Consider the following 26,151-nt stretch of genomic DNA (forward strand, 5'->3'; position numbering starts at 1 on the left):
TGTTAATGCAGTAAAGTTCTTTGTTGTTTTTGGATATTTCATCTTAGAACTATTAACATTAATAGCAATTGGGAGTAGTTTCCACAATAGCTATAAATTTTATCCTATTTTTTTGTTTTATGTTTAAATCAATTACAGTTGCCTTACTCAACTTTATCGCTACTGATGCATTCACTCTGTTAAGGGTTAGCAGATTTTATGCTGGAATTGAATTTAAAAACAAGTGCCTGGCTCCACTTAAAGCTCTGAAAATACAAGTTGTTTTTTGCATTTATTAGATATTTCCCTATTTACAGAAGAGAAATGGATAATAGATGCTTAACATATACACTATGACCACGGAATGTTTTCAGTAGCTATAAATGATAACATGTATCTAGTTCCCCAGACACATTTCTGTAGGTGTCAATGCTCTTTTTCTCCAAGCATCCAAATGCCTGGGGTTGAGTGTAAAACAACCTATGAAAACTGTAGTAACCATACGTGTTGATCTCTTATTTTTCTAACAAGCCATTCATCAGAAATCACTAGAATAGCATCTGGAAAATGATTGCTTTTTAAGGTTTTATGTATTAATACAGTTACAAAATTTTGATAAGCAATTTTAATGTTGAATACAGATGTTTCTTTATTAAATCACTTGATTTAAAATTTACTTTGATTAAATATGCATATAAAGTCAGTAGTTTTTATTTTAAAGATACTTTTCAAAAAATTTAACTTAAATTTACTTTTCAAAAAATATAAATCTATTTCTACTGGAATAAAATTAATCTTTTTAAATATTCAGGTGACAGACAAAGAGAAAATTGACCAGCTTCAAGAAGAACTTCTGCATACTCAGGTAATTCTGATGTGTAGAAAGAACCAGGGACTTTATCTTATACTTAAGTTTGATGATGTGGGAATTTTTTTAAGAGAGCAAAATTTGGAGTGGTTTGATGATACAACCTTATTATCGATAGATGTAAAAAAATGCAAAAGTAAATTGAGAAGTAAAGAATACAAAAGGAACTTGATAAGTATGATTAACTCCTTTATGTATAAAAACCTACTTTTGAGTGAATCTTGTGCTTCTAATTTTAAAGAAAAACTGCTATAGAAAAAAAAAAGTGCAGAAAAGCAACTTTTTCTTATAGAGACCTATGCTTGCATTTTTACATTGGTAGGCTAAAGTCATAGAAAGTTGATTTGAGTCCACTATAGTTCGAGTCATCCCTCAGGATCATTTTCCTTTACTTCTCTAAATCCCAGGACCAATCAGTTAATGACTTTTCTAAATGTATTTCTGGCACTAATTTGAAAAACTCTTCTCCTCTAGTTAATTTACCATTCTGTTTTTTTTTTTTTTTTTTTTTTAATTTACCATTCTTTTAAAGACATGTTTTTCTGGGCAACCTGATGAGTTGGTAAATTCTAGTGCAAAATTGCCTTATCACCCACTCCATCATTAATTCATATATTATTATCATTATTAGTGTATTATAATGTAATTTAAATATAGTTGTAATATAAAACAGTTATGTTAATTTACATAGATAATGATATGCAATGATTAATTTTTTGTTTTTTATGTTAAAACTTTTTAAGGAAAAACTTTTGGGAAAAAAATAAAAGCGGTCTAGATGAAATTAAATATTATATTTCAAGTCACAGGTTTTCCTAATATCTGTGCATTGATTTCTTTGATACGTATGCATTGATCCTCATGTCTGGCTCTACCATAGAGTCACTTGTGCTTTGGCCATCACCATGTATGTTTTTAAAGGCTTCCTTGCCACGCAATTCCAATCTTCAGCCAGAGGTTAAGAATCATTGGTCTCAAAGTGTAGTCTCTTGGAGCAGTTGCATCAGTATCCTTTCAAGAACTTGTTAGAAATGCATATTATTGACCCCTTCTTAAACCTCCTGAATCAGAAACTCTAGAAGTAAAACCCAGCAGTCTTTCTTTTTAAAAGCCCCCAGATGATCCTGATACATCCTTAAGTTTGAGAACTATTGGTCCTAGATCTCTGGAGGACAGCTCAGTAACACATCTCTGCAGGATGGCTGCAGATGGTACCTATACCAAAGATGGTACCTTCTCTGGAATGTAGACCCCGTAATTGATTCTGTATTTACAGAGAAATGAGCCAGTGTCCTACCACCCTTGTATATCCATTGATAGCAACTCTCTGACTTGTGCAGATTTGTAGTGTCAGCCAGTGGGCATTGACACACTGTGTGAACATTTCCCGACAGTAAGCCATGGGGCTATCTGTATCAGTGGTGTGCAATAGAAATAGAATGCAAGCCACATGTGTCATTTAAAATTCTTAGATTCCAAAAAGATAAAAAGAAATAGGTAGAACTGATTTTGGTGACATATTGTATTTAACTCTGTAAATCCCAAGTCCATATCATTTAAACATGTAATTAGTATAAAAATGGTAAAGAGGTATTTTAGTTACTCATTTATTTACTGAATGGTAAAAATCGCTGAAAAATTACGCTGAACAGTACGTCTCAGTTCCGACTAAGCACATTGCAGAGCGCCCTATGGCCCCAGGGGCTAGTGGCTACCATGATACACAGCCAGGATCTAATAATCATGCAAGAATTTTGTTGTATGTGTTACTACCACATACAAATGGACCAGTGTTGTTGAAGATGCTTACGGCAGAGTCTAGCTTCTACCTATCCCATAGTACAGTCCTACTGCAGAACGTGCATTTTTAAAATTTGACTGAAGTTGGACATTCCCTGAGGATAGAGCCCTGACTTCCTGTTACTTACTTTGTTCTTAGAAGATTACAGCAACCTAAAAATTTTCCTAATGATGATTTTCCATTTTGAAAGTCATGATATAAGTTGGACATAAACATTTTCCTGGTTGTAGGAAGAAGTAATTCTTATTAGTGTCTGAACACTGTTCATGTTTAGAGAAGAAATGATAGTATACACACTGAGATGACCAAGTAGGAAAGGATCACATTTATTTGAGGAGAAAAATGTGTAGCTAAGCATCTACTTTGACAAAACAAGCTTCTTTAAATCTGTTTTTGTATCAATATTTTAAAAATTAATGTGTAATTCTCTGGCCATGGAAACTTAACCAAAATTTGGAGAATTTGAGCTCTTGACTCTGACCTATATTCAAAACCCTGTGACCTTGGATATGCAACCAAGGGTCCCTAACCTCAGGTCCCTAATCTAGATAACCTTCGCCTCATGTAAAGATTTAAGGAAGCTAATGAAGGTAAAACACTCAGCATCCAGCCTGTTGTTACATAATACTCAGGTACTTTTAGCTGTTGTTCTTTTATATCGTTTTAATTACTATATAAAATAACATGGGTAATGGAAAGAATTTGAATTTTTGTCAAATGTCCCTATTATGAAGGCTTAAATTTTTGATATAATAGGAAATACTGTTTCAGAAGAGTGCACTTAAGGACTTGCTTCTTTAAATTCTTATATTTTAGTATTATTAAATAATTCAATTTCTTCAATGTAAATAGCAAAGAATTTTCCTAATAAAATGCTGAATTTCAATCGAAAACTGTAATGAATACCCCCATTTGTATGATAGAATTTTCATAATTTATTTTATTCTCTCAACATTTTCAAAGCTTTTTAAATGAAATAATTCATTTTAAATATTCAGGAGATATGACTTCAGGATTTTGGAAGATTTTGATTTAGACTTAATTAACTCATCTTTTTCTTATGTAGTCATGGTATTATTTTGTTACAGTTAAAGTACCAGAGGATCCTGGAGCGATTAGAAAAAGAGAACAAAGAATTACGAAAATTAGTATTGCAGAAAGATGACAAAGGCATCCATCACAGAAAACTTAAGGTATTTTCATTTTACCTCAATTTTGTTAGTTCCAGAACTTTGCCACTTCGCATTGTGCATTTGTCAATACTAGTTTTTAAAGGTTCTGTCCTTTTCTTTCTAACCTGGTATTCTTGGGAGATAGGAAAATCTATTCCTATATTAAGACACTTCATAAATTATAGTCTCCAGACATTTGTTTCGTGTGAGGCCCATAAAATCTTCATCCTTTTAACAGTTCTTGTGAATTTATTTTTTTAAATACCTAATTGTTTTTAGGCTTCTTTAATTCCTACAGCTATAAATCAGAATTGTGAGTTGAGGGACGTTTAGATATGACTTAGCATCATAACTTATTTATATTTCCAGTGAATGATTAGTCCACCATCTTCAGTTTTAAATGAATTAATATTTTCTTCTGCAAAAAAAAAAAAAAAAAATATTTTCTTCTGCAAGGTTTCTTAGGCATTTTAAAGCATTTTTGAAAAAGCATATGCTGGTATTTTTATCATCAGCACATTGGTAATTACCATTATCAGTAAGTTAAATCTCATTGTCCACTAAACCAAGCTGTATGTGCTGAATTAAATTGAAGTAATATTTTTAACTTTAATCTCATACAAGTAAACAATTTGTGTGTAGTAAACCTACAGTAAATCATTTCAGAAGTATTCTGAAGCCAAAGTCCAAAGAAGTAGTTTAGTTTGACCGACATGTATTAGTAGTTCTGATGCTAAATCATGACTGCCTAAAGCAAATAGCATGGCTTTATTCACAAGTGACACATGGCAGTTGAGAAAAGTCATGTCCAAGTGTTAATATACTTTGAGAGTTCACCTCAGAAATGGCATTGTCATAAAATGAAATGGTAATGAACATTTCAAGAACTTTGTTTATTTTTTGATGGAAGGAATAGCAGTTGCTTTCTATGTAATTACTTTTAGGTGTTAAGAGATGAAAGGAAATGTGGGCCCTCGTTTTGTTCCTACCGTGCACTGAAACTTGTCTTTAATTATTACATGCTTGATAGCAGCCCTTTTTTCTCCTACTTTTTTGTTTGCTCATTCGTTCATCAGATACTTTTCTGAAGCTTATTATTTGCCAGGTACCAAGTTCTGTCCTGGTTCTAGAGAAAGAAACAATGCAGGATATCTGCCTCTGATGCTCTCACACTTGAGTCTGCCCAACTCTCATAGTACACTTACTCATTCCTACTGATTTAACAGTCTTGTGATTTCTTCTTTACTTTTATCCTTTCTGAAGTTTCTCTCTCTCTCTCTCTCTCTCTTTCTGCCAAACCCCCCCCCCCCCATCTCTGATATACATACCAAACTTGATACAGGATGATATCCTTGCAGTTGGTCACCTGACTCCTTGTTTGGCCTTTGTGGTGTTAATAGTCTCCCTTTGTTTACTATTTAATATTAGTTCTTCAATATTAAACAGTAACTTCCCTCTTTTAAAATTTAATCGGAAGATTGGGAAAGCCTCAGTTAATTTACTGTATTAAAATCAGCGAGACACCTGGGTGGCTAGGGGTCCCAGGATCGAGTCCCACGTTGGGCTCCCTGCATGGAGCCTGCTTTTCCCTCTGCCTGTGTCTCTGCCTCTCTCTCTCCTCTCTGTGTCTCTAATGAATAAATAAATAAAATCTTAAAAAATAAAATAAAATTAGCATATCTCTAAATAAAACAAATTGAATAAGAAAAAATGAAATTTTATTCTATACTGTTTTACTATGAAAGTGCATTTATGTAGTTAGAAAAAAACAATATAATCACTATGGAAGAACATTTTGTATTTATCAGCTTTTTTCCCTCTTGACATATTTATTTCTAAAATTTGTTCATTGTTTAAAATTTAAATTTTAATATTTAAAAATTTTTAATTTTTAAAATTTCACAGAAATCTTTGATTGACATGTATTCTGAAGTTCTGGATGTTCTATCTGATTATGACGCCAGTTATAATACACAAGATCATCTGCCAAGGGTAAGTGAAAAATTAATACACAGTGAACCTGCTCTTTAGCAAACGAACACTAGGTTTTTAAAACGTTATATAAAAAAATAAATAAAAAGTAAAAAAAATAAAAAAGTTATATATACATACATACATACCCAGACACAATGTAGACATATATATATGTACACATCACACAGACATAAACAGAGACATATATTTTTTACTTATTTATGTGCTCTAGATGATGTCTTAAGCACTAAATGTTGTTTGACTCTTTTGGTCCTTTAGCTTACTTATATTTATGTGATGAAGCAAGGTTATCAAGTATTTGGAATTATGTATTTTTTTTTTTTAAATTTATTTATGACAGTCACAGAGAGAGAGAGAGAGAGAGAGAGAGAGGCAGAGACACAGGCAGAGGGAGAAGCAGGCTCCATGCACCGGGAGCCTGACGTGGGATTCTATCCCGGGTCTCCAGGATCGTGCCCTGGGCCAAAGGCAGGCGCCAAACCGCTGCGCCACCCAGGGATCCCTGGAATTATGTATTATAACATCTCTGAAACTGAAAAACCTGAACAGTGGATTAAATTTATCAGCAAGTGAAATTTAACATCATAGAATTGAAAATGTCTTTATACAGAGTAAACTAGCTGTAGAACATGAACGATCTGGTTTTAGAAGTAGTGGTTTAATTAACACAAGTTTTTATTAAAAATTTGGTTATAAATAATGGACCCAATTAATATTTTGCTATTTATATTTTCAATTTGCATAGAGATAACAACCATCTTTGTTTTAATGAATGGGATTTTTAAAATTATTTAACTGTAGATATTTTAAAAGACTGAAAAATCTCAGCAGTATTTCAAATCTATTTAAAGATAAGTTTGTATTTAAAATCTGAGTTAAAGGGATCCCTGGGTGGCGCAGCGGTTTGGCGCCTGCCTTTGGCCCAGGGCGCGATCCTGGAGACCCGGGATCGAATCCCACGTCGGGCTCCCGGTGCATGGAGCCTGCTTCTCCCTCTGCCTATGTCTCTGCCTCTCTCTCTCTCTCCCTGTGTGACTATCATAAATAAAAAAAAATTTTTAAAAATGCTTATAAAAAAAATCTGAATTAAAAAAAAACTGAATTAAATGTTATTTGTTCTCTGGTAAGGTTGTTGTGGTTGGAGACCAGAGTGCTGGAAAAACTAGTGTGTTGGAAATGATTGCTCAGGCGCGGATATTCCCTCGAGGATCTGGGGAGATGATGACACGCTCTCCGGTTAAGGTAGGACAGCAGCTCATCAGGATGAAGCTCCTTGGAAGGTAGCTACTACAGTGAAGTTTGTTCATTGTGTTGAAATGAAGAATTGTAACTGAAAAGAACTGATGCTTAGTATTGGGAATTACTCCCTATTGTGGAAATTGGTGGAGGCACAGCCTAGAGGCCAGTGTGACAGGAGCCGAGGGGGTGATAGAAGGAAGATGGGAGAGGAAGGCAGAGGCATGGTGGGCTGGGCTACACAGAGCCATTGTTAGGACTCTAGATTTTATTCGGATTGAGGTCAGTGAAAAGAGTCAGAAAATGAGAATATTGAAAGTGGAGTCAGTAGATACAATTTTCCAGTTTTACTGTAAGAAGACTAGAGTACTGGGGCAGTAGCAGTTGAAATATTTTGGGTCAAGGGACAGATAACATACTGATTGTAGTGATCTAGATTGAGAAGTAAAAATGATGAGGTGAGAGAGGGAACAATTGCAGTAGCAGAGTCTTTGAGGTAAAAGGCTGGGACTCAGCATGCATTAGATAGAAGTTATAACAGTTCATCCATGGTCACAGCAAGAAAGTCTGTGGCTACAGTCTTTCATTCAACAAATACTTTTCGAGTGCTTAATATATTCCAGCACTGTTCTAGACAGTGTGTTAGTTAAGCAAAACAGATTCTTGCCATAATGCAGGGCGTGTTCTAGAAGGGGAAGCAGGCAATAAATAATAAGCAAAATAAATGACTAAATTACATAGTATGTTAGAAGTGGTAAGTGTTATGCCACCAAAAAAAAAAAAGTGGAGCCAGGTGAGGGGAGGGTGCCAGGAAGACTGCATTGAAGTGACATTTGAACCAAGAATTGCACAGAGTGAGAGAAGAAGTCATGTGAATATCTAGTCCAAGAGTGTTCCATGCAGAGAAAAAGTTAGTGCAAAGCCCCTGAGGTGGTTAGGTGGCTATTGTATTCGAGGCCAGTGTGGCTAGAGCAGAGTGAGGAGTAGCAGATGAAGAGATGAGACGAATAATGGGATGCAGGGGGAAGTAGATTATTAAGGCCTTGTTGGTCATTGCACAGACTTCAGTTTTTATTTTTAATAAAATAGGGAGCAAGTCCAGGGTTTTGAACAGAGTAATATTACCTTTTTTTTTGAGAGCAAGAGAGCATGCACACACATGCAAGGTGAGGGGTTGGTGCAGAGGAAGAGGGAGAGAATCCCAAGCACACTCCGTGCTGGGTACAGAGCCTGACTTAGGGCTGATCCCAGGGCCCCAAGGTCATGACCTAAGCCAAAATCAAGAGTTGCGTGCTCAACTGAGCTACCCAGGCACCCTATATGGTACTACTTTTTAAAAAGCTCATTGTGGTTGCTATGTTGAAAGTAGACATAAGCAAGATAGGTAGAACCATGGAGACCAGATGGGGAGCTATTGCAGTGTTGAGGTGATGTTTTAGACCAGGGAACTAGCCAGGAAGGTGATAAGAGATGGTTAGATTATGGATCTATTCTGAAAACAAAATCACTAGGATTTCTTGACGTACTCGATATAGAGAGAGGCAGTTGTTAAGATGACGCCAGTGTTTTTGGCCTGAATAAATCGCAGCATGTAATTGACATGGGGGTGTCGATTTTTTCTGGGGCTTCAGCACCTTAACCCAGGGCTGCTTGATACCCTGATCTCTCATCTTCCTTCTTCAACCCAGTAACACTGCCTCAACTTTTAACTTTTTCTCTTACGCTACCCTGTGCCACAAATCTGCAAGCACCCTGAGGGAAAACAACCATAAGAATGTGCCCTGATTTCCTCTGGGGTCTCGGACCAAGGCCAAGCAGCCGTGGTTGCTCTCTGATGCCTTCAAACAGCTGAGTTATGTTGGTTACCTCGCCTGCTTAGCTAGTCTCAGTAGAAGGAATTGTATTTTAAAAGTGAAATAGAATCATTCTAAAGAAGCTTGAAAGTTACGAATGAAAAGTAAAGGAACATGAAGTTTAGAAGTTGTCATGAAAGCCCTGATAGTTGATATATAAGTTGCTAGAGAACTGCTGTGTGCACGTCACACTCCTTGGGTGAAGGCTGCCTTAGCTCCCCTGTGGTCAGTCTTGTGTGCACCTGGGTTTGCTTCACTGTCCTGTTGGCTCTGTGTGTATTTCTCCCAGGAGGTAGTGAGGTCTAAACCAGGGACACTGGGTTCTTTGTTTCCCCTCCTGCAACACTTGACGCAGTGAACCCTCAATAGATAGAAGTTGAATAAAAGGATTGTCCTTTACCTAAATTAACCTTGGGAGTTAAATGCAAGATTTCTTTTTGTCTCTGAAGTTTGAGGTTGATGGTTTTGTGCTTAGGCTTAATAGCATTGACCGGGAAAGGAGAAGGGTGGCAGCATTTTATTCTAGGTCATGAGAGATAAAGAGTAGCCGGCAGTCTTGTTGGGAAATTATAGCACATGCAACAGATGTATGGACAGTACAGATAAAAAATTCTGTAGTCTCGGCACTGACATGTTGACAGCCTTCCGGTATATTCCTGAAGTGTACTGTGAGGGGATGCCCGGGTTTATGCAGTGCAGTGGGCCGAAGACCATATAAGGCCTATGGGATCAATATGAATTGTAAATGCATTACTGCATTTCGATTTTCCGTTGATTTCAGGTGACCCTGAGTGAAGGTCCTCACCATGTGGCCTTGTTTAAAGATAGTTCTCGGGAGTTCGATCTTACCAAAGAGGAGGATGTAAGTAGAATTTACGTGAGGTTCATGTGTGTAACTCTGTAACTCGTGTAAGCTTATGAAAGAGAACTAACTGGAATATTTGTTAGCCGAAGATTTTCATAGGATTTTGTTGTTTTCCATTAATAGCTTGCGGCATTAAGACATGAAATAGAACTCCGAATGAGGAAAAATGTGAAAGAAGGCTGTACTGTTAGTCCTGAGGTAAGTGTTATAATTCATTCTAACAATGTTCTATGGAAATCCAAAGTTTATGATTTGATATAAATCATGATATTGGCATTCATGTTTAGATTGCAGCTATTCTAAAATACATAGATTTTTTTTAATATTTTAAATAATGTATCATTTTATGGGTAGTTATCTAGAATAATTAACTAAAAGGATCAGAAAAAGAGTAACTTCTTTCTGAATGGGTGAGGTACAGAATTTTCAGAATATATATCATCAATAAATTCCTAACAAACCGCCCCTGACAATTAGTTTTGTTTTTGTTTTGCTCCCTGAGTAGACCATATCCTTAAATGTAAAAGGCCCTGGACTGCAGAGAATGGTGCTTGTTGACTTACCAGGTGTGATTAATGTAAGTGTATATAAAACATATATTTTGTCTTGTTCCTATTGTGAAAAATACGTATAATGACATTTAAAACCTTTTTCTTCAAGACTGTGACATCAGGCATGGCTCCTGACACAAAGGAAACTATTTTCAGTATCAGCAAAGCTTATATGCAGAATCCTAACGCCATCATACTATGTATTCAAGGTAAATCTTATCAAAAGGTTTTAACTGCACTGATATGCTTCCTTCGTTAGCAGTCTCAGCTTTGCTCTAAATGTGCGTGTTACATAAACATACAAGATAAATATGTCTTGCCCTCCTTTAAGTCATTCATTTTATTAGTAAATAGAATTGAAGTTGGGAATATTCTGATAAATTTCATGTAGGCATCAAAGATATTTATTGACTAAAATTTCTTCTCATAACTACAATAAATGAATTAGAAATATTTTCTTAACTATAATGTAGATACAAGGGTGTAGCATATAGAAATTTTGAGATCTACTTTGCAGTTGTTACAGTGTCGTTTTTCAAATTTTTTTCAGATGGATCCGTGGATGCTGAACGCAGCATTGTTACAGACTTGGTCAGTCAAATGGATCCTCATGGAAGGAGGACGATATTTGTTTTGACCAAAGTTGACCTGGCGGAAAAGAACGTGGCTAGCCCAAGCAGGGTGAGGGAAGTTCTGTACTGTCACGGAACAGTGTCTAGAGTACAAGCTTCAGCTATGACAGGGACTCGTTATACAAACAAAAACAAGCAAACGAAAACTTCTGTGGATTACTTTAGTGGGATTTTTCTTATGAAAAACAAAGTATTAGAAAGTTTATAGTAAATTCTTAAGTGCAATTTTGAGATATAAATAAAATCCCATAATTTTGGTTTGTTTGCTTCAGAAATTCTTAGAACACTATATTAATGTTGCTTACTCTGATTTAAATCTTGTATGCTGACAGTCATTAACCACTTATTAATTAACCACAAATTAGTAACAATTGTGGTGTTTCTTTTCTAATTTGTTTTTAGTTGATGTTCATAAATTAGTGTAGACCTAGTGACACTATAGATTCCTTTTGGACATTGTGTCCTCCCCCCCACCCCCACCCCAAAATAAACATTATCTTTCCTAACTGATCAAAGACTATGAAGCAGATTTTTCTAATAGGGAAGGCACTGGATTGGGGTCAGGCCTCAGCATTCTTATCCATGCTCCACTACCAACTGTCTCTGTGTCCTTGGGCAAATCTTGTTACTTCTCTGCATCTAGTTAGTGCATAATCCATCCTATTAATCTAGTTGATCTCTTGGGTCATTTTCTTTCTGAAATTCTGCAACTTTATATGCGGGGTTCAGTGTCCCTCCTGTCCTTCTCCTGTATCAACAAAAGAGTTTTATTTCAAGATAACATTGTAAGTGATATTAGGATGCAGGTCCTGACTGAGGACACGTTCTTTACTGAGTTGTAAAGGCAGACCGTAGCGGTTGAGAGTACAGAATCTAGTCAGAGTGCTTGGTTTCAAATGCTGGCTCTAGTGTTTGCTAGCTGTGTAATGTTGGGTACATTTTTAAACCTCTTAAGTGCTTTCAGTTCCTCATCTGTTGGAAATGAAGATATTAATGGTACTAGGTTGCAAAATGAGTCAAATATTCGTTGTAAAGTGGTTAAAATAATGCTTGGCATGGTCTTACATACATGGTGGCTGTCATCTGCTATTGTATCTTGATTCCCCCATAGAGCAACTTCGGATACAAGTGTGCATCTCTTGTGCTACTGCGCAGAGTTTCTCTCCTTCCACCTGAAACTTTCTGCCAGTGTGCCTCTTGTGCTGGGTTCCCAAGATAGACCACCCCAAAGCTCACTGATTCTATAGAAGGACTCCTAGGACTCTGCACAGTCATCCTTAAACCTAAGATCTGTTAACGGTGATTGGATACAAGGCCAAATCACAAAAGACAAAAGTGTAAGAGATGGTATCCGGCGGAAACCAGGCTCAGGTTTCCGGAGCCCTCTCCCAGTAGAGTCCTGCAGTAAGTGCTTATCCCTCCAGCAACAAGTTTCTCATGAGAGACTCCGCTCCTAAGGTTTTGACTGGGGGCTGTGCATGTAGGCACCCTCAGATTCCAGACACCCAAAGGAAAGCAGATGTTCAGCAGAAACCACACTACTTACACAATGAACCACTGTTATATGGGGAAACTTTTGTATCAATGTGGTAATTGTTTACCACTGAGGTCCTCAGATGCCAGCCAGGGACGAGCAGGCCTTTCCAGGACAGCAGTCTCAGACCTGCTATGTTAACTCTTCTCTGCACAGCCTCCATGACCTTTGCTTCGCCATATTTTGAGGGGGAAGGCCTACTGTGGTGGGTAGTGGTCCTGGTATGGAGGCGGGGAGAAACGAGGTAGGAGCAAATTCTGTGCCTCCTTCCCATGTCTCTTCATTTCTTTCATTCCTTTCCCCTCTTCTCTAGGTAGTGAGTTTGTATTTCTTTTGAAATACAGTTGAAGTTTATATCAGTCCTTTTTTATGCCAAAGAGTCAGCATTAGCTCAGGAGTGTAACTTGTCTTAGAGGAGGGATTCTTATCTCAGTGTTAATGTGAACGGGCTCCTGGGAGCAGGAGCACTCAAATTGTGTGAATGATAGATCTCTGTGCAAATACGCATTTTTCTGGGGACAGAGTCTTTAGTTTTTATTATATTTATAAAAGGGTTTTTGACCCTAAAAGAGATGAGAGCCAGTGGACCCGAATATTTTAAAAAAGGGAGTAAGATAGGACAGTCCAACTTGGATAGAATATATCTATTTGAAGAAGAGCATGGGGAAATAATCATCGCTGCTGCCATTTATCGAGTGCCCCTGCGTCCCTGGCACTGTGGGATGTATCATAGTGCCTCAGAGAATCTTCTCAACAGTCATTTTGAAAAAAGTAATAAGGCCTTATAGCTAGTAAGTGGTGGAGCTAAAATTAAACGAAGCCTGACCCCAAAGCACTACACATCATTCCAAGTTTTAATAATACATTTATATCTTAATAATGTATCTTTTAGTGTAGTGAAATTAAATATTTTTTCCCTCAAATAGCAATTGAAAAACATTTTGATACTTCTGTACAGATTTATATATTTGACTGAACATATATATATATATATATATATATATACAGCATTATCGTTTGCTTTCTGAATAGTGTGTTATGCTTTAAAAACCTTATATAAACGTACATCTCAAATTTTTTTCCCACTTTTAAAAATAGATTCAGCAGATAATTGAAGGAAAACTCTTCCCAATGAAAGCTCTAGGTTATTTTGCTGTTGTAACAGGAAAAGGTATGCAAAGATGGATTATTATAATTTAAGTTTTTGTTGTCTTCAGATAAGATTAGTTTTCTTAGACCTTCACCATCTTTTCCTAGGAAACAGCTCGGAAAGCATTGAAGCTATAAGAGAATATGAAGAAGAATTTTTTCAGAATTCAAAACTCTTAAAGTAGGTATATGGTTTAAATATTTAAAGATTTTGTAGTGCGGGAGTAGCTTACACTGTTTTTATTTAAAAGTTTGTTTTGTAGTTGTTAGTTTAACATTGAGTTTCCAGAGTTTGTCCCAAATAGTGATCTGTATCTAATAGCCAAGTCCTCAACTAGTCAGAATTAGGGACAGCTTATCCTATGATACAGTACATGCTGGTATAATAAACTGCCTCTGAAAGACAACACAGACACCTCTTTAGTTGTTTTACTTATAAATAAGTATTTATAGTATTTATAGTATGCCCTAAGTGCTGATATTTAAAAATCAGCACTTAGGGCAGCCCGGGTGGCTCAGCGGTTTAGCGCCGCCTTCAGCCCAGGGCGTGATTGTGGAGACCTAGGATCGAGTCCCACATCGGGCTCCCTGCATTGGGCCAGCTTCTCCCTCTGCCTGTGTCTCTGCCTTTCTCTCTCTCTCTCTCTGTGTCTCTCATGAATAAATAAATTTTTAAAAAATCATTAAAAAATAAAAATCAGCACTTATATTTTTACTTATTTATCTTTTAAAGGAACCAATCCTTCTGGTGTTTTATGTTTATTATTATTATGTTTAAATATTTTTATTTATTCATGAGAGACAGAGAGAGAGGCAGAGACACAGGCAGAGGGAGAAGCAGGCTCCATGCAGGGAGCCCGATGTGGGACTCAATCCCGGGACCCGGGGTCACACCCTGAGTTGAAGCCAGGCGCTAAACCGCTGAGCCACCCGGGCTGCCCTATTATTATTTTTAAGTAAACTCTGCCTCTGACGTGGGTCTCAAAACTCAGAACAAGAGGTGCATGTCCTACCAGAGCGCCTGAGTGGTTCAGTCGATTAAGCATCTGGCTCTTGATTTTGGCTCAGGTCATGATCTCAGAGTCATGAGATCCCAGTCCCATGTTGGGCTCTGCACTTAGCCGGGAATCCCCTTGAGATTCTCTCTCTCTCTCTCCCTCTCCCTGTGCCCCAGCCACCACTCACACCCTTCCTCCCTCCCTCTCTCTCAAGTAAGTCAAAAAAAAAATCTTTCTTTACTTTTTAAGATTTTATTTGTTTACTTATTTGATAGCAAGTGAGAAGGGGGAGGAGCAGACTCTGCACTGAGTGCAGAGCCCTACATGGGGCTCGATCTCATGACCCCAAGATCATGACATGAGGTGAAACCAAGAGTCAGATGGTTAACAAACTGAGCCACCTAGGTACTCCTAAATAAATAAAATCTTCTAAAAAAAAAAGGACTTGCATGTTCTACCAACTGAGCCAGCCAGGTGCCCCCAACAGTTGGATTTTGTGTAAATGTATTCCGTTCTCTTTCAGTATTGGAGAAAGTTGAAGTCGGGTGGGGATGTCAGAGGGGTACCCTACATAGATATTGATAGAAATTCATGAAAATAAGATCCTGACAAAAAAAGCAAGAAAGAAGAACTAAAGGACAACTGAATTATATTAAAACCTTATATATGGAATCTCTTAAAATGGCAAAGTATGTTTGTGTCTGTATTGGTATAGTAAATCAAGATAGTTCTTGCAGACATGGTCTTGAGTGTTATCTGTAGGGACCGGAGCCAGGTGTATGGCACCTAGCTGTCCAGCATGAATAGGCACTAGCCTCGGGTTACTTAAATTTGAATTAGTTAACTTTAAAGAAAGGAAAACTTCTGTTCCTCAGTCACACTAGCCATACTTTCCAAGGGCTCAATTACCCCATGGGGCTAGTAGCTACCATTTTGGGTAGCTCAGTTAGAGGACGTTTTCTGCATCACAGAACATTCATTCAGCAGTGCTGGTGTAAGATGTGAGGGTGGCTGTTCTCATTATATTATAACAAGCACATTTTCAGACATGATAGTAATGTTGTCCTTTTTGCCATTTTTATGTACTGTAGCTCTTGTTATTTTTTATTAGGACAAGTATGCTAAAGGCACACCAAGTGACCACAAGAAATTTAAGCCTCGCTGTTTCAGACTGCTTTTGGAAAATGGTACGAGAGTCAGTTGAGCAACAGGCTGATAGTTTCAAAGGTAAGTTGGCTTTTTAAAATGAACTAACAACTTCAGACATTTTATTAGATGGCAGTCTTGGGTATCCAGCAGATTCTTTATTCCCTGAGTAGTTGCGTATTAGTTCATTTTCTATTAGATAGTATGTGGAAAGTAGAAAAAATACAAATTTTCACTTGTTAAGAACACTTTTTCCTTCAGGGGAAACATCACAAGGAGCACTTTGCAGAGTTGAAACCGAGTAGAAGGTTGGCAGTACTGTTTGGGAGAAAGCTTAGTGAACTACAGAGGACTCAGATTCCCCGTTTTTTAGGGATGCGAGAGGAATGGCCTTGGGAGGCAGAGCGGCCTGTGCTTCAGCTGTGTTGTACTAGTTCCTGAGTCCCACACTTTCCTGCTCTGTGGCTTTGTTGTCGTAGTTTCATTTGATGAGAGTATCCTTTCCCTCCCCTTTCCCCTTGGCAAGGACCCCCACAGGGTCCCTCCGCAACCCTATGAGTATTGTTGTGTTCCCATTCCACAGAAGAGAAACTGGGGCAACAGTAACTTACCCAAGTGGTGCCCCCAGCATCCTACACAATAGGTAATAGACCCAGGATTTGAATCGTGGCGATGTGATTCCAGAGTCCGTGCCGTTAGCGGCTATCCTAAGCTGTGTCAGCTCTGTTTTGTGGATTGAAGATGGAGAAACTAAAGTCCAGAAGATTGGTTTGGAAAACTGTCTCAGTGGTGAGACTCTGAGTTGTGGAGAGCCAGAACACTCAGGAACCATAGGTGTACACTCAGAAGTTCAGTTAGTACAGACGTGTGTGAGATCAGCTTTAACTACTGCAGCTGGAAAGAAAGTCCTGAAACTGGAACATCTTTCCTTCTTCCTCAGCAACACGTTTTAACCTTGAAACTGAGTGGAAGAATAACTATCCTCGCCTGCGAGAACTCGACCGGGTAATACAGATGTCTTATTTAATATCGTGTTCTAACAGAATTTGTGTTGATGAGCAAAACCTGGTCAGCCAAACTGCTTTGGTTTTGACCTTAAGATTACTAATTTAGAGCTGCCAGGATACAGCTCTCTGTTTAACTGCAGGAATGCAGTTACCTCTTCTATAGTAGTTTAGATTATTTAGTACATAATATTAAAAAGTAATTAAAGATCATAAGATTCTAAAGCAAGTGTAAAATGTTTTCTGAAAAAGTGAGGAACATTTCTTTAAAAGGTCTTAGAGAATTAATATGTGAAGTAAACTTTTTAAAAATTACATACCAATTTTTTTACCTTTTCAACATTTACTGTGGAGAAATATATTCTAATTTAGTGGGACTTCAGTCTTGGTTTCCCTTGATATTAAAATGCCATCCATTGTAAAGGAGCATCAATTTGCTGATGCAAATAGACTAAATTAATAGGCGTTGATATTTTCATATAACATTTGTTACGTGAAAAACTTCCCTGACGAAATAAATGTTATGTGAAAAACTGCACTCAGAATTAAATGAATAAGGTAGACACCCGTGTCCATGTCTTTGTCCTTATATGGCCACTGGTATTTGTGAAAAAGAGGGTAGGAGGGAACATTATTTGCTAGTCATGCGTGTTCAGATGTAAGCTCAGCCTACCAGCCTGTCAGAGGCCTTTTTTTTAGTGGTCTCTGAAACTCATGGCAGGGCAGATTGACAATCTTATGAAAATCTTACTTACTTATATCTGTATTACCTAGAACGAACTATTTGAAAAGGCTAAAAATGAAATCCTCGATGAAGTTATCAGTCTGAGCCAGGTTACACCAAAACATTGGTGAGTATTTGACCTTTTCTCAAAGACTTTACTATATGGATTATAATGAAATACTAAAATTTAGATTCATAAAGCAGTGATTTATTATAGCCTTGGGGGATCCCTGGGTGGCGCAGCGGTTTGGCGCCTGCCTTTAGCCCAGGGCGCGATCCTGGAGACCCGGGATCGAATCCCACGTCAGGCTCCCGGTGCATGGAGCCTGCTTCTCACTCTGCCTCTCTCTCTCTCTCTCTCTCTGTGATTATCATAAATAAATAAAAATTAAAAAAAAAAAATATTATAGCCTTGGCTTATCCCCCCAAACAGTAAATAGGCAATAGCATAAAAGTATGTCTTTTTGCAAAATCTAACCACTATTTTAGTCTAATTATTTAAGTGCAATAAGTTATGTATCTGTTAAGTATCTTTCAGAAGAGGTATTCTGAAAAATTACTTTCTCCATGGTCCTTTTTTTTTTAAAGAGATTTTATTTATTTACTCATGAGAGACACAGAGAGAGAGAGAGAGGAGAGAGGCAGAGATACAGGCAGAGGGAGAAGCAGGCTCCATGCAGGGAACCGGACACCCGACGTGGGACTTGATCCCTGGTCTCCAGGATCAGGCCCTGGGCTGAAGGCGGCGCTAAACCACTGAGCCACCCAAGCTGCCCAGAGTGGCCAGTCCTTTCTTTTTTTTTTTTTTTTTTTTAATTGGAGTTCAATTTGCATAACATATAGCATAACACCCAGTGCTCATCCCGTCAAGTGCCTACCTCAGTGCCCGTCACCCAGTCACCCCCACCCCAGCCCACCTCCCCTTCCACCACCCCTAGTTCGTTTCCCAGAGTTAGGAGTCTCTCATGTTCTGTCTCCCTCTATGATATTTCACACTCATTTTCTCTCCTTTCCTCTTTATTCCCTTTCACTATTTTTTATATTCCCCAAATGAATGAGACCATATAATGTTTCTCCTTCTCCGTTTGACTCATTTCACTCAGCATCATACCCTCCAGTCCCATCCACGCTGAAGCAAATGGTGGGTATTTGTCGTTTCTAATGGCTGAGGAATATTCCATTGTATACATAAACTACATCTTCTTTATCCATTCATCTTTCGATGGACACCGAGGCTCCTTCCACAGTGTCTATTGTGGACATTGCTGCTAGAAACATCGGGGTGCAGGTGTCCCGGCGTTTCATTGCATCTGTATCTTTGGGGTAAATCCCCAACAGTGCAATTGCTGGGTCGTAGGGCAGCTCTATTTTTAACTCTTTGAGGAACCTCCACACAGTTTCCCAGAGTGGCTGCACCAGTTCACATTCAGAGTGGCCAGTCCTTAAGTTTAAATTCAGTATTAGTAGTTTCCCACCTCCGTGTCCTGGATGATGACCCCTTTTCTCTCTTCAAAGATTCAAAATTTGCCTATTTTTAATCTCCTCTCCTTATCTTAAAAAGAGTTCTGATCTTATCTCTACTTGTTGATTGATTAATCAGATATATACAACCCAGCTTATCTTTGTTGTTATTTGTATTTTAAGCCAGTTCTATGGCTTTCTGTAAGCCAATTAGCTTTTGAATGTGCAGGAAATAGTGTGTATACACACGCACACACCCCTGTTGGCATGCAGACACACACACAGTGAATACTACTTGTCATAGTAGGTTGTATGAGGATAATGTACATGAAAAGTGATTTGTAAACTGTTATAACTAATTATGCTGCTTATGGGAGAAAAATATGGTGCCTCTGTAAATTCCTGGTATCAGTCAAATGAAATGGTTAGTTTTGTTTGGGCAGAGCAGTCTGAAATCAAAGTATACCTGAACTAAGGTGAGCAAGGAAGATAGATGTCATTTATTTAACATGCAGGTGTCTGAAGGAAATTGTGAAGGGACGAGAAGCCTGTATTTCCAGGTTGTCTATTGAGAAGGCAAGGGAGGAAAGTAGGACGTCTGGCTGCAAGAGAATTATTCTGTGACCTGCTGGATCAGATGATTCTGTATATTTTCATCAGCTTTCTTTGTTTTTTTTTTTTTTTCCCCAGACTCTATCGCTTAACAAAAACATAGATCAAAATAGCAGATCCTAATTGTACAGTTCATGCCACACTGAATTGAACTGCATTGTACCCATAGTCATTATTGTCCAACGTACTTTTTTGTTGCATATGCCTTATGTGATATTTTAGGATGCATGACTAAGATGTTAATTATTTAATTGCCAGGACTATTTGATCTACATTTGGTGATCTGGAAGCAGTGTTACAAGTACTTTATGTCCTTTATGTGATAGTTTATTATTTACTTACCTTCTATTCTACTGTAACTATATTCTTAAAAGGTTGTTGGGGGTTTATATTTTACATGATGCATTATAGGCAGAAATTGGCTCTCAGTGTCTTCACACAACATACCTGATCATCAGAAACTGATTACTGACATCAAGCAGGAGATATTGATACACCGTTAACATTATGGGACCATTATTATAGATTTATCTATTTTTCATGTCATTTAGTAGAAGTCCACTTTAAAAAAATGGTATGATGGTACGCATATAACTTTTGGTTAGAAGTATTAAGTTTATTTTGTTGAAAGAATGAAAGGAAAATGGGTAGGCATAGTTGAGTCCCCTCAGAGTTGAGGAATTAAAAAGGTTTCTGATATCAAAATCGTAGATTTAAAGGATAAAAGGTGCTAGGTAAAGGCAGTGACAAGAAAATTGCAGAGCCGGGGAGGTGTCCCAGGTAGCTCTGGCTTTAGCATACGCGGCAAGAGGCAGGAGATTAAACAGTAGATACAAACCAGATAGCGATTATCAAGGGCCATACAAGCCGTGTTCAGAAGCTTGAGATTTATCCCATGAGCACGGAGGGCCACTGAATAACTTTAGGGCAGATTTTCATTTTAGAAAGATCCGTAGTAGGGAAAGTGGTAGGCTGTGAAGAAGGGGGCAGTGAGCAAAGAGGCAGTTGGCTGTTGGAGTTATGTAGATGAGAGGTGATGGCAGCTTGAACTTGAAGAGTGGTTGGGCAGATGGAGAAGAAGAGACAATTTTGAAATATCTGAGAAGTTACCTAGAAGACAGAATTGAGAGGGTTTAGTGATTGGATGTATAGGTATAGAGAAGTCAGTTAAACAGTGAGTACATTTTTATCCCAGTAATTACATTGCTGGGAATTTATAGGAATGAAGATATATTTGACAAAGATGAACACGTAAGAATCTTTACCGTTGTTTTCTGTATAAGTATAAAGAAATCTAAAATTTATGTTTTAATGCAGGGATCCTGCATTAAATGTTTTTATTGATAAATCAAGCCGTGAATAATGATTGTACTACTGAAAGGAATTACGGAGGACTTCTTGCTTTTTCTGTATTGACTGAAGTTATTGTAAAGACTAAGTCGTCTGCTTTAAAACAAATTTCCATTTTGAAAAGTGTTTTCATGGGATCCCTGGGTGGCGCTGCAGTTTGGCGCCTGCCTTTGGCCCAGGGCGCGATCCTGGAGACCCGGGATCGAATCCCACGTCGGGCTCCCAGTGCATGGAGCCTGCTTCTCCCTCTGCCTGTGTCTCTGCTTCTCTCCCTCTCTCTCTATGTGACTATCATAAATAAATAAAAATTAAAAAAAAAAAAAAGAAAAGTGTTTTCATTTAAATGGAGCAAATGGAGGTAAAGTTCCTGGAGATAATAAGGGGAATGAGTAGAACTGTAATGTTAATTGTAATTTGTGTATTTGTGGAATCTTCCCTGGATGATGGTAGAATTTAGAATAGAGACGTCTACAGTCACATGACATATACTAGAAAATGTAAATAAGAGTGCAAGTCAGGGTGGCCGACCGCGTAAGCACGTGTTCTGGCCTCACGGCTCTGGAGTTTCTGTGGGGCAGTTGAGGACTCCTGGTCCAGCCTGGAAGAGTGTAGGGTGAGGAGCACATGGCTTCCACTTCCCAACTTTGAGCACCTCTGGTCAGAATGTGAGGACAACCACCTCCTGGAAGGGAGAGCCAGGAAAGGTTTGAGGATGTGAGAATGTAAAGTGGTTGGTCTGTTACGGAGCCGAGTACTGGGGGCATAATGAACGTGATTGTGATGAAGGGGAGCAGGGAGCATGGACAGAGGACAGCAGCTGGGCAGTGGAAGGGCAGGCGCGGGAAGGTGGGTGAGGATGGGTGACAGCAGCTACCTGGGGTGGACTGGACCTCAGGCTTGTCAGGACTTGGTGGTCTGGGATTTTGTTATCACCTCCTTGAAGAGGTGTCTGGGATGTCGATTCCTGGCCCACAGGCTCCAAGGAAGAGACAACAGACCGAGTCTGTTCTGAGGCGGGAGCAGCAACAAGCCCTGGTGGTCAGAGGCTGGATCCTGGCCCTTTGTCCATCTTCAGAAATCTTGGATTTGTGTTTAAAATTATATCTGAATAGGAGGCCCTGAGCAGCTTCTTTCCTTCCAGCTTGCTTCTAAAATTCTCCCCCGTCCTTATCTGTCATGAACACTGTGACTAAATGAACTTTGTCTTTCTGGTGCCCCAGGGCGTACCCTTTCCTCATGCTCTTTGGTGTTCTGGTTGTCACTGAAAAAGACCCAAAAGTTAGCAAGGGGCAGCCACAACCAAGCCCATTGACTCGGTAGACTTGATTTTACACAAGATGTTGAGTGAATATTAGGAGCTTTGGATAGGAGGAAGTGTTGACACTCCTCAACCAAGAAAACCTTTGGCCAGCAGGGATGTTTCTGCTGCCCTGAGCTTAGTGGCTGTGTAGTAGGGGTTGGGGCTACTCTTAAGACTGACTACTTTTGGTAAGCAGAATGTTTTTGTATGTTGTAGTATTTTACAGTAGAAATTAGTTTGGGAGAAGCCAAATAAATATTTTCTTAAGAGTTCAGTTTTTTTTTTCTTGATTGAAATAGTTGTCTTTTTCTTGTTTAGACATCTGTGTTCTTGTAAGGTGCCTTTACGGCAGGATTCTCAACATGATTATCTTTTATACTGTTAACCTTTGTCATGGTGTGTTAGACCGTTTTACTTAGCAATATTTCATAGCATCTCTGTGCTCTGTGTTGTGATCTGATAAATTGTTTCAAAATCATACCAAGAAGTTCTCAGACTTGGACTCCACAGTCAATACATAGAAAGTATGTATTAATATTAAGCAAATAAGCACACGAGAAGACGCTTAAGAGTATGGGTCATTAGGGAAATGCAAATGAAAGCCACAATGAGATACCACCGTCAGCCCGGCAGAATGATTAACCATATCAAGTGTTGGCAAGACGTGGGGTGTCTAGAGCCCTCATCCTGTGCCCATGGGAATGTAGAATAGTTTAGCCAGTTTGAGAAACGGTTTGAATGTATCATAAAAAGTTATATATAGGGATCCCTGGGTGGCGCATCGGTTTGGCGCCTGCCTTTGGCCCAGGGCGCAATCCTGGAGACCTGGGATCGAATCCCACATCGGGCTCCCGGTGCATGGAGCCTGCTTTTCCCTCTGCCTGTGTCTCTGCCTCTCTCTCTCTCTCTCTCTGTGACTATCATAAATAAATAAAAATTAAAAAAAAAAAAGTTATATATATAATTGCCATATGATGTAGGTATTCCAATTCTAGACATTTCACCCAAGAGGAGCAGCAGTGTGTGTCCATACAGACTCGCACGTGAATGCTCATAGCTGCTTTGTCTGGAATAGCCAATAATGGGAAGCCACCCAGATGTCCACTAGCAGCTAAATAGATAAACACATTCAAGTAGTGGAGTACTGCTCGGCAATAAAAAGAAGTGAAACGCTGATATACTCAACAATATGGATGAATCTCAAAATCTGCTCAGTGAAAGAAGGCAGGCAAAATAAGAGTATGCTGTTCGGGTGCATTTATTTACAGCTCTAGAAAATATAAGCTGATCTCTAGTAACAGAAAGCAGATCCAGTGGCTAGAACTTGTAGCCATTATCTTGATTGTGGTTATGCACCAGTGTGCTCATATGTCAGAACTTTAAATACGTGCAAATTATTGGAGTGAATGATACTTCGATAAAGCAGTTTTTAAGGCCAATATTATATTTAAATTTGGTGTTCTTGAAACTTTTTTTTTTTTTTTTTTTAATTTCAGGGAGGAAATCCTTCAGCAGTCCTTGTGGGAAAGAGTATCAACTCATGTGATTGAAAACATATATCTTCCAGCTGCACAGACCATGAATTCAGGGACTTTCAATACAACAGTGGATATCAAGCTTAAACAGTGGACTGATAAACAGCTTCCTAATAAAGCAGTAGAGGTTAGGATATAATTTAATTAAATGGGTAAGAAGCATTATCTGAAGGGAGTAGGAGCTGTGAATTTTAGGTTTTATTCCGATCACAGCCTACTGTCTCTTCTTAGGGCCATTATGCTCCGTTTATTCTTTACTCCTCATCTCTGTGTTGGGTTAACCTTAATGCTATTACCAGTTGCTGCCATCATAAAAATTTACTATTTGGTATGATGTTGATCTGAGGGTATCGGTTCTGTTTCAGAAATAGCATGTAACAAAACTGGCAACGTTTGCTTGAATGGGAAATTCTTTAAAAAATTTGTCTGTGGATAACAATTCCACAGAATATGGAAATAACAATATTTCCTTAAAATAACTATTTTAAGGAAAATATTTAATGAATGAAACATTTCATTTGTTGAGTTTCTGCAGGGTTCATTTATATGTAAATAATCATTTTCTTAGGATCCTGCCAGCAGGTTAGACGAGGAATTCTAGGAGAGTACCTTGAAGAATGCTTTTCTGTTACACACTGGCTGTACCACTTAGTAGCTGTGGGATCCTTGGACTCCTGCTTACTCTGTTTATTTGTCTGTACATTAGGAGGATAGGTTGCCTACCTCACAGATTGTTATGAGGAGTAAGTGAACATGAAATGTGTATGATACGTCCCGGGCCCATGGTAACTGCAGTAAGCGCCAGCTGCTTTACTGTGATGATGTTCATCATCAGGGTTGATCTGCCATGCGTGTTACTCTGAAGAATGATTGTTCTAGCAAAGGCTCAGCGTGTCCTGTGCTTCTGTGTGAGGTTGCTCACAAAATTAGAATCAGCGTTAAAGATAATCTTATTTTTCATTACCTTAAAAAGAAAATGTCAACTTTTAATTCTTTGGGTGTGGTTCCCCTTTTCCTGTCCTACTGCACTCCTGGCTTTTTCACCCCTTTACTCAGTGTCTTCCTGCTTCTCTTTCAAAGAACTGACAGCTGTTGTGCCGAAGCTGCATATTGCTGAGCCCTGTCAGTTCTCTCCACGTTTACCCCTAAAATAACCAAGGGCTTACTGCCACTGCCCCATTAGCTCCCCTCACAACTGTCCCTGGCATCTGTCTGGGCCCTGTCCCACGGGTATTGTCACATCCTGAGGCTCAGCAGTGGACGTGGCCATTCTGTCTCCTGCTGCTTTTCCCTTCATGCCTGGGTGTGGCAGAAAGATGTGGATCTGCTCAAGGTCAGGAAACAGGTGCTGATACCTCACTGGGTAGTCTAGGACAGTCACGTGGTTTATGCCATGATTTCTTAATGCTTGAAATGAAGAGGGCTGAGTAAAAAATACAGCATTAACTAGCCCACTGAACCATAAGAAGGTTTAGTTCTTCGTTACTTTTGACACTGTGTTCTTCCTTTCACTGCCCAAGTAATCGGGAGTTAGCTATAACGTAGTTGAATGTTTCTCGGCTGTGATTGAAGGTATTGATGCTTTGCTTCATATATTTACATAAGGGCATAGATGTGAAGAAGTCACTGTGAAATCTTAAACTTTCTACAGTGTGGACAAAGCAGGCAGACTCCCACGTACAAAATGAAATAAGTGAACTAAGTCTGGTGGCTGACTGGAGTGCAAACCTGTCTCAAGGGGTGGCTCCTGCTTGTCTCCGGTTAGTGTCCCGTAGGAGTGCAGGTGCAGTGCCGCCAGATAGTTCGAGATTTTATATGAAGGCTATTTATAATGCTGGCTACTAATTTCTTAAAATTTAAAATACCGCATTTTGTCTAGCAAGACATATCAGGGTGCCACACCTACCCCGCCAGCTGCCAGTGTGAGATCTCTAGGCCGGAGTTTGTATTTGCTGCCTTTAAAAAACAAACAAAAAAAAAAAACAAAAAAAAAACTTGTGCTTTCATATATATTTTGTGATAAGTTAGTTGATTTATTACATCTATTTGGCTTAAATTCAGGTGTTTGTCATGTTACATATTAAAGTTGTATTATAAATATGGCTTTTTCTTTTAAATCTAGGTTGCGTGGGAGACCCTACAGGAAGAATTTTCTCGCTTTATGACAGAACCAAAAGGGAAAGAACATGATGACATATTTGATAAACTTAAAGAGGCTGTTAAAGAAGAAAGTATTAAACGCCACAAATGGAATGATTTTGCGGAGGACAGCTTGGTACGTCATTTGTATATTATGGTGTCAGCCTTACGGCTTTACATACTTTCTCAAATTGATAATCTTTTTAGAGGAAGTTGTCTTTATATGACCATTTCAATTAGCTTCTGA

The 26,151-nt window shown here is 38.5% G+C and overlaps 1 protein-coding gene across 12 annotated transcripts in view; it reads left to right on the forward strand.

The window, feature by feature from the left end:
- The window catches only part of OPA1 (OPA1 mitochondrial dynamin like GTPase), an 86,679-nt gene that overhangs the window by 24,320 nt on the left and 36,208 nt on the right, over positions 1-26,151 (forward strand). For all 12 annotated transcript variants that reach the window (XM_049099872.1, XM_025436066.2, XM_049099873.1 and 9 more), the window contains 16 exons: positions 791-844; positions 3,737-3,841; positions 5,726-5,812; positions 6,944-7,057; positions 9,686-9,766; positions 9,893-9,967; positions 10,275-10,346; positions 10,430-10,529; positions 10,871-11,001; positions 13,585-13,657; positions 13,744-13,816; positions 15,745-15,860; positions 16,720-16,784; positions 17,558-17,634; positions 23,727-23,892; positions 25,888-26,040. In XM_049099872.1, the coding sequence (XP_048955829.1) occupies positions 791-844; positions 3,737-3,841; positions 5,726-5,812; positions 6,944-7,057; positions 9,686-9,766; positions 9,893-9,967; positions 10,275-10,346; positions 10,430-10,529; positions 10,871-11,001; positions 13,585-13,657; positions 13,744-13,816; positions 15,745-15,860; positions 16,720-16,784; positions 17,558-17,634; positions 23,727-23,892; positions 25,888-26,040 (1,542 nt within the window). The remainder of the gene's footprint in view (positions 1-790; positions 845-3,736; positions 3,842-5,725; positions 5,813-6,943; positions 7,058-9,685; positions 9,767-9,892; positions 9,968-10,274; positions 10,347-10,429; positions 10,530-10,870; positions 11,002-13,584; positions 13,658-13,743; positions 13,817-15,744; positions 15,861-16,719; positions 16,785-17,557; positions 17,635-23,726; positions 23,893-25,887; positions 26,041-26,151) is intronic.

The sequence above is a fragment of the Canis lupus genome, chromosome 23 (genome assembly GCF_003254725.2).
Source record: "Canis lupus dingo isolate Sandy chromosome 23, ASM325472v2, whole genome shotgun sequence".
Taxonomy (NCBI): Eukaryota; Metazoa; Chordata; class Mammalia; order Carnivora; family Canidae; genus Canis; species Canis lupus.